We start from the raw sequence: 9,242 nt of genomic DNA, 5'->3' as shown, positions 1-9,242 counted from the left end.
TTTTTAATAAAAATAAATTCAAAAGTTTTCTCACTGAAATCGCTTTAAAACTGAAGCACAAAGTTTATCCAGCAGAGGTCGCTGTCGGCTCACATTTAAAAACTTTTTTCATTTTTAACACAATAATCCACTTCCAGACCTAAACTCTATTAAGTGCATTTATTTTTTTTAGTTTAATTATTTTATTTTAACATATTTATATTATAAATTAGCAGATCTTTTTAACAAAAATATTAATGATCAAAGATTGTTTTTAAAACAATACTAGAATGTTTCTTTTATTCACTTTAGTTGCTTCTTAAATAAATAAATAAATAACTCAACATCGGCTTCATTTAACTCAMCTTATTGTTTTAAATCTTTAGTAATTATTTAGCTTTTGAACCATCATCAGGTGTGTTTTACCTGGTTGTTCGTCTGACGCTGCAGGACCCAGGCTGTTCCGTTACCCCCGCGGGGGGAGGGAGGACGGGCAGGGGAACAGCCGTCCAATGGGCTCACTCAGCCTCAGTGATGGGAGGGAGTTGGTCCAGAACTCCAGCTTTGTTCCGAACTTCCAGAGAGACGCGTCTGCGCCGTGACTCCACAGGACGGTGCGCGCGCTCAGCTCTGCAGCGCTGAATGAACTTCACCTGGACGGAGCTTCACTTTCTTCATCGCTGTGGAGTAAAAACTTTTAGAGCTTCTTCCGTCCTGAAAGTGCAGCTCTGGATGTCCTGCAGGGAAACTTTTCTCTTTTTTCCTCGAGGATTTTGTTGCGCAGCTGGATAAAAGTTGGTCTCTTTTATTTGCGCCTGTTTGCTGCAGGACTTTGTGGATTCTGCAGGACTTTGTGGATTCTGCAGGACTYTGTGGATTCTGCAGGACTCTGTGGATTCTGCAGGACTCTGTGGATTATTCGGGATGCTTTAGTGGACTGGATGCGCCGGAGGCACGGACCGTGTCTGACTGACCACCATGGCGCACGCAGGTCGGCTCCATCGCATCTTCCTGCTCCTGATCTGGACCCTGTCTCGGTGCGCAGCGTCCGGCCAGATCCGGCAAGAGTTCCAGGTCCTGGAGGAGCAGCCCGTCGGGACCTACGTGGGCAGGATCGAGACCAGGACCAGCTTCACGTACCGCTTCAGCGAGAACCACAAACTTTTCTCCATCAACGGCTCCACGGGGGTGATCTCCACCTCGGCGGTGATCGACAGGGAGGTGCTGCTGAGTGATGTCATTAACGTGGTGGTGCTGTCCAGCCAGCCCACCTACCCCACCGAAGTCCGGATCGTGGTTCTGGACATGAACGACAACTCTCCGGTCTTTCCGGACGCCTCCATCGTGGTGTCCTTTAAGGAGGACGCCAGCAGCGGGAGGCAGGTGATCCTGGACACGGCCACGGACTCGGACATCGGGACCAACGGAGTAGACCACACCACCTACAGGATCGTGAGGGGCAATGAGCAGAGGCGGTTCCGCCTGGACATCACGGTCAACCCCAGCGGGGAGGGGGCTTTCCTGCACCTGGTCTCCACGGGGGGCCTGGACAGAGAGGTGACCCCGTTTTATCAGCTGCTGATCGAAGTGGAGGACAAAGGAGAGCCCAAAAAGTTTGGCTACCTGCAAGTAAACGTCACCATCCAGGACATTAATGACAACCCCCCCATGTTTGAGCTGGACCAGTACCAGGCCAGTGTGTTTGAGGATGCAGCAGTGGGTTCCAGCATCCTGCAGGTCACAGCGTCAGACCAGGACGAGGGGGCCAACTCTGAAATCAGGTACTTTTTAGATGAGGGGACGCCGTTCCAAATCGACCCCAAAGCCGGCACCATTATAATAAAAGAGGGTTTGGATTATGAAAGCAAAAAAGAGTACTCCCTGACCATTCACGCCGTAGACAACGGGGTTCCCGCCCTGTCAGGCAGAACTGAAGCCACCATAAAACTTTTAGACGTGAACGACAACGACCCTGTTGTGAAGTTCAGGTACTTCCCCACGACCTCTAAATTTGCCTCCGTCGATGAAAACGCGTCGGTCGGGTCCGTCGTGGCTTTGCTCACCGTCTCGGACGCAGACTCCCCAACGGCCAACGGCAACATTTCGGTTTCAATCTTAGGGGGCAACGAGCAGAGGCACTTCGAGGTGCACACGTCTCCCGTGCCCAACCTGAGCCTGATCAAAGTGGCCAGCATCTTAGACCGGGAGAGGATCTCCTCCTACAACCTGACCGTGTCGGTGTCCGACAACGGCAAACCCGTGGCCAGGTCATCCTTCGCCAGTTTAGTTATTTTCGTGAACGACATCAACGACCACCCCCCAATATTTCAGGAAACGCTGTACAGAGTAGACATCAGCGAAGACATACCAACAGGCAGCTATATTAAAGGGGTTTCTGCAACAGATGGTGATTCTGGGCAGAACGCCAATCTGCGCTACTCGCTGGTGTCTGGAAACACTTTGGGCTGGTTCTCCATCATTGAGAACAGCGGTCTGGTTACCAGCGCTGCATTGCTGGATCGGGAAATAGCGTCTGAAATTGTGCTCAACATCAGTGCCAAAGACCAGGGGCTGCAGCCCAAGATCTCCTACACCAAACTGATAATCAACATCACAGACGTGAACGACCAGGTGCCCACGTTCACCCAGAGCACCTATCACGTGTCTCTGGTGGAGCATGCTCCTGTTGGCACCGAGCTGGTGCTGCTTTCCGCCTCAGACGACGACCTCGGGCCCAACGGCACGATACGGTTCTCGTTTGATGCTGAAACGCCACCTGCCGTCCGGGAGCTGTTCCGCCTGGACGCCGCTTCGGGCCGACTGAGCACAGCCGCCGAGCTGGACCGGGAAGAGCGTGGCTCGTATTTGCTCCACATCCACGCTGCAGATGGGGGCAGTCCTCCTCTGCACTCCGTGGGGAAAGTCAACATCACTCTTTGGGACGTCAACGACAACAGGCCCGTTTTCTATCCGGTGCAGTATTTTGCCAACGTGAAAGAAAATGAACCCCCGGGTTCTTATGTCGCAACCGTTTCAGCCACGGACCCTGATTTAGGCCGTAACGGCACTGTCAAATATATAATTACAGCCGGGGATGCTTCTAAATTCCRCGTTAACAGCAACACGGGGAAAATCACTACTCTAGTGCCCTTAGATAGAGAGGAGAAAACTGCCTACCAGCTGCAGGTGACGGCGGCAGATGGGGGAGGCCTGCGCTCCAACACCCAGGCCATTGTGACCATAACCGTTATAGACACGCAGGATAACCCGCCGGTCTTTGCTCAACGCGTTTACAGCTTTGTTATGTTTGAAAACGTGGCAGTGGGGACGATCGTAGGGGTAGTGTCGGCCACCACCGTTGATCTGAACACAAACATTTCATATCTGATCACCTCGGGGGATCAGAGGGGGCTTTTTGCTGTAAACGGCGCAGGTCAGATTGTAGCGTCCAGTCAGGTGGACCGTGAGGAGAGAGGGTTTTATCAGCTGACGGTTGTAGCCAGAGCGGGGGAGATCACAGGTGAGGCGTTCGTTAACATAACGGTGAAGGACCTAAATGATAACGCTCCTCGTTTTATGCACTCCGTGGAGCACGTGAGCGCCGTAGAAAACTGGATCACGGGTCACGTGATATTCCAGGCCAAAGCGTCGGATCCCGACGAAGGTCCCAATGGTGTGGTGGTCTACAGCCTGAGAGAAAACCCCAAAGGCCTGTTCCACATCCATGAGAAGCATGGCCTGATCACGCTGACCGGACCGCTGGAGGTCACAACTAGCTCCTATGAGATCGAAGTGGTGGCGTCGGACATGGGCGTCCCCCAGCTCACCTCCAGCCTGGTTCTCATAGTCAGCGTTTACGATGTCAACGACAACTCGCCCGTCTTCAGCCAGCTTTCTTATGAGGTCATCATCCTGGAGTCTGAGTCTGTCAACAGCAGGTTCTTTAAAGTAGAGGCTACAGACAAAGACGCTGGACTTAATGGGGAGATCATGTATGACATCACTGGTGGCAACATGCGGGACATGTTTGGCATTTTTCCCGATGGGCAGTTATACATCAAAGCAGAGCTGGACAGAGAAATACAGGACAGTTACGACTTGGTAGTGGTGGCCAAAGACAGGGCTGTGGAGCCCCTGAGCGCCTCGGTCAACGTCAGCGTGATCCTAGATGACGTGAATGACAATCGTCCTCTCTTTAACAGCACCAATTATGTGTTTCATTTTGAGGAGGAGCAGAAAAGGGGGTCGCTCGTTGGACAAGTTTTCGCTGAGGATAAAGACTTTGGCCCGAACAGCGAGGTCAGATACACGTTTGAGACTCCGCAGCCCAACTTTGAGCTGAACGCCATCACGGGGGAGTTGACCAGCACTCTGCAGCTGGACCGTGAGTCTCTCATGAGACAGAGAGGCGCCGCTGTGTTCAGCTTTGTGGTTGTCTCATCAGACCAGGGTCTCCCCAAGCCCCTTAGAGACCAGGCCAAAGTGCAAGTTTACATCCAAGACATCAACGACAACCCGCCCAAGTTCACTAAAGACATTTACCAGGCCTCCATCTCGGAGTTGGCCCAAAACATGACTCAGCTGCTGCGAGTCTCTGCCTCGGATGTGGATGAGAACAAAAACGGACTGGTTCGTTATCATATCACCGAAGGCAATGAGGAGGCCCAGTTTGTGATCGATGGCAGCTCTGGACAGGTGACTCTAGTTGGAAAGCTGGATTATGAAACCACGTCGTCTTATTCCTTAAAAATTGTTGCTTTTGATGCTGGAGTGGTGCCTCTGTCCTCCTCCTGCATGCTGAGTATAAGCGTCCTGGATGAAAATGACAACTCCCCCTCCTTCCCTAAAGCCTCGCTGTCCGTGGACGTCCTCGAGAACATGAGGATCGGGGAACTGGTGGCCTCCGTGACTGCCACGGATGCTGATTCAGGTCAGAACGCAGACATAACGTACAGCATCACCGCCACAAACAATCATGGGACGTTCAGCATCAGCCCCAACACCGGCAGCATTTTTCTGGTTAAAAAGCTGGACTTTGAAACCCAGTCGTTGTACAAACTTAACATCACGGCAAAAGACAACGGCAGGCCTCCTCGATCCTTGTCCATTCCAGTGGTCATTCACGTCCGAGATTTCAATGACAACCCTCCTGTATTTGCTCCCGGAGACATTTTCAAATCCATCCCTGAAAAYCTTCCCATCGCCGCCTCAGTCATGACCATCACGGCACATGACACGGACGCGGACATAAACGGACAGCTGGAGTACTCCATCATTCAGCAAATCCCTCGAGGGAACCACTTCAGCATCGACCCGAGCACGGGGCTCGTGATCACCAACAAGGAAATAGACAGAGAGTTCTCCAACCTGTTCGAGTTGACGATCAAAGCCACCGATCAGGCCGTTCCCGTTGAGTTTCGCAGGTTTGCATTGAAAAATGTCACGATATGGGTCACGGACCTGAACGATAACGTCCCCACTTTTGTGTCCCAGAACGCCCTTGTCGCTGAGCCCAACATAGTCATTGGCTCCATCCTCACAACAGTGATGGCCTTCGATCCCGACGACGGGGAGAACGGCGAAGTGGAGTATGACCTTTTGGCAGGGGACTCGGACACCTTCATAATGGACAGGTACAGCGGTGACATCCGCCTGGCCTCCCAGCTCGTCCCTTCCCGGCTGGTCTACACCCTCACTGTGTCGGCCACCGACCACGGCATCGACCGCAAGACCTCCAGGACCGAACTCACCATCATTCTGGAAGGGATGGACGGACCCGTTTTCTCTCAGCCCAAATACATCACCATTCTGAAAGAGGGCCAGCCGCCGGGCACCAACGTCATCTCCCTGGATGCCTCGAGCCCCAGAGGCTCTACGACCAAAGTGGAGTATTTCATTGTGGCGGTACGCAGCGAAGGAAAAGCTGTYGGACGCCTTTTCACCATCGGTCGCCACACGGGAGTGATACAGACGGCTGCGGAGCTGGACAGAGAGCAAGGGTCCGACCTCTACCTGGTGGATGTGTACGCCATCGAAGTGGATGCCAGCCAGCCCAGAACGCAGCGTGCCGAGGTCAGTACACTGCTGAATTTCTTTTTATTTTTCTGCAGGTCTCATGTTCTGCATTGTTGGTTGGTTTTACCTCTTTTTTTTTTTTTTTGGGGCAGGAAATTGCTCAGCATTTGTTAGATATTTTTTGGGGGTAAAAATGAAACAAGATGAAAGTTTGAGATTGGAAAAAAATAAGTCATCTCTGACATTTTATTAATATTATTTTTCTTTCGCTCATGGCACTGTGTTATATTAAACCACAAGAACATTTTATTGTTCCTGCTTCCAAAAATATACTAACTACAACTGTTCATCTTGAAAGTGGCTTCTTTAATATTGGATCAGCCCGGTGATGGAAAATGTGCTGAAATGTTCTTATCAGTGGTCAGGAGGGGCAGATTGTTTTAATATATTCCCCCTCACTGCGGGGATAAATCATTTGCAGCTGTTTCAGTATCGAGACGGTTTCCTCAGGTAGAGAAGAAACAGAGAGCCATTCTTAGGGTCTTTTCGTGCAGGTATGCATCATCAGCGCCAGTATTACATTGAGCCTAGTTGAGCCCAAGGCTGTTTGGGCATTGGGGTGGTCTTGGGGTGCCTTCATACCGCCGGGAGCAAACATTAAAACTGGGTGACCTCTTGGTGAAACCAATCGTCTTAGCGGTTTGTTTTATGGATATATTTTCAGGGTAAATTCTCTAAAGCAGAAGTTCTCTGAGGTCCACGAGCGGTAACTTGGGGGTCCTCAAAAAATTATAATTAGCTGTTCATTTTAGTTTTTGTTTAAAAAAACTTCATGAATGCATAAGGGGAATAATGCACCAGTAAAATAAACCTACTCAACCAAATAAACAATAAGTATTCTCATGTCATTTAGGGGTTAATATGGCAGTAAATCATTTTTAAACCGGCATGAGGTTTATGAGGGGGTCCCTGGAATATTTTCACCCCTGTAAGGGGTCTTCAGACCCAATAAGTGTAACGTAGGGTTTGGACAGCTTGAGTCAAATGAAAACCAAACATGATTCTGTCCCATTTGGATTAAATTTAAACCAGGAGCGAAGCTGTCTTCTTATGATCTTAACTTTAAAGTGTCTGTGACATATATTTTTTGTAATAAACACAAATGCAATTTTGTAAAGCTAATATTAATGAGATATTGCAAACAAAATTTTACGCCCCTGAGATGAACGGTTGTTGAGATATTCACATGTGAAGTAACAGGAAGTGACATCAAAGGGGAATGTCTGCATGTAAACAGAGAATTGCTGAAATGGCTAACGCAGACTGTAGAGAAGAATCTGATGTTTTTTTTGAGTCACTATCAGAGAGATGAAGAGTCAGGAGTTCAAATAATCAAGTTTTAATAAACAAAAAYCAGAACAATCATGTTCTTAAAGAGTTCCCCATTTGATGTCACTTCCTGTTTCACTTAGGCTGAGTCAGATTGAAAAAGGAACTGCCATTTATGAGACAAAATAGGTAAAATCTTGTCTATTATGCAAGTTTCTTTAATGTAAAGATGTTTTTTTTATTGAAGTATATGCACGTCAGAGACTTTAAAATATCCCTGATCTACAGATGATTAAGATTAGTAGAAAACTTGTGACCGTTGTTCAGCTAAACCACAAATTCAACTTATTCAGACAAACTGAGGTATCATTTAATCCAGGATTCTGTAATCTGGGAAAGCGTGAGCTCCGCCATCATGGAGGAATTCGAATGGACAGTCGTGAAAATGGAGCAGTTTGGTGTTGAAATACGAGAAAAGGTCATATTTTGTCTCGCTCTTGGCCCAGGAGACCTCAAAGCTCAATGTGGTCCCACAGTGTAAACCCACAAACGTGGACTAATGTTTTTCCAGCCGAGTGTTTACACACCAGATACCCAGTAGCGACTGAGGGGTGGGGTGGGGTGGGGTGAGGTGGGGGGGATTATTTTCATCCCCAAGGTCGTGACCCTTTCACATTCTCAGCTTCCCATTTTCTCCGTCGATCGGACGCTTGAGGAAAAGTTGGGCACATTTCCCTCGGCGGCGCAGGATGTGTGACGTTTTGTAAACACGAGAACAAAAAGAGCTGGTCTTATCTGCTGTTTGTGATCTGGAAGTTTTGTCAGTTATTGTTGGTTGGACGCAGTTTTGTTGCGAGTCTTCGGTGTTGTCCTCGGCCAGGTTAGAGCAGCGTGTTTGGGATGTTGAGCAGCTTCAAAGTGACATTTTTTAAATGTTTTTTAAGGATGACTTCATGACCCAGAGCTCTTCCTTCCACCAGTTTGGGGTAAAAATGCATCTTGGCAGCCGTTTCGTCTATTGTTGTGGAAGAATTTGCAGCGTTGAAGGGGATGTTTTTATTTCACTCAAATAAAGTTTGGACTCATCACATCCTGTATTGCTTTTGTTTGGAAAGAAGCCCCCCTTCCCCCCCATAACTAATGTTGGATAAATTCCCATCAGAATCCCGAACAGCAGTCTCGGTTCCCCGTTTGGCCCTCTGCGGTGCGACGCCACATGTTTCTCATCAACCTAAAATCACTGAAATGAGGTTTACGCGTCACCTTCCAGCGCATGAATCATCTTCAGTTGGTCGGTTTCCAAACGAGCGAGAGGCAAAGTGAAAGGGTCAGTCACAGATGGCTGCACTTACAGATTGTTATTCATAAGGGTCCAATTAGCTTCTGATAAGGTTTGTTCCAGGGTTTGATTGGATCTTATCAAGGCGGACCAGAAGAGCTAATCATAGAGGGGTCGATCACTTGTAATTTATTTCCCTTTTTTTGGTCCTGCAGGATCATTTAAACCCTTTACTTGTAAGTGGATTGTTTCAAATTTATATTTAAGTAAAAACTCTCAAACTCATTTTTGTTCATTGCTTAATTCTGCTGCCGTTTGATCAATATGACCCACAAGACCTCAGCTTAAGCCTCGTAGTTCTTAAAGGGATCCTGACTAGAGCCGCGTGTTGACCTTAATATGTTGTATGTTCTACTAAAAGTTGCTTTGCTGACGATGGGGTGTAGTTGAGACTAAAACACAGACTTAAGACTAACATGGTCTAATGCAGTGTTTCCCAAAGTTGGGGTCGGGACCCAAAGTGGGGTCCTGAAACATCAAGGTGGGGTCCTGAAAATTTTTTTCTGAATTAATTACATTTTTGCCTTAGTTGCCTAAAATGTATAAATGTAGAATAATAAATATTGTTACCATGTTTAGT

General features: G+C 48.4%; 1 protein-coding gene across 1 annotated transcript in view; it reads left to right on the top strand.

Moving 5' to 3' along the window:
• Positions 1-527: 527 nt before the first annotated feature.
• The window catches only part of fat4 (FAT atypical cadherin 4), a gene marked incomplete in the record, with an annotated part of 174,658 nt that continues 165,943 nt past the window's right edge, over positions 528-9,242 (top strand). The window contains 1 exon segment of the mRNA XM_014023498.1: positions 528-6,051. Coding sequence (XP_013878952.1) covers positions 958-6,051 — 5,094 coding nt within the window.

The sequence above is a fragment of the Austrofundulus limnaeus genome, unplaced genomic scaffold (genome assembly GCF_001266775.1).
Source record: "Austrofundulus limnaeus strain Quisiro unplaced genomic scaffold, Austrofundulus_limnaeus-1.0 Scaffold373, whole genome shotgun sequence".
Lineage (NCBI taxonomy): Eukaryota > Metazoa > Chordata > Actinopteri > Cyprinodontiformes > Rivulidae > Austrofundulus > Austrofundulus limnaeus.
This window is presented reverse-complemented; position numbering and strand designations above follow the sequence as displayed.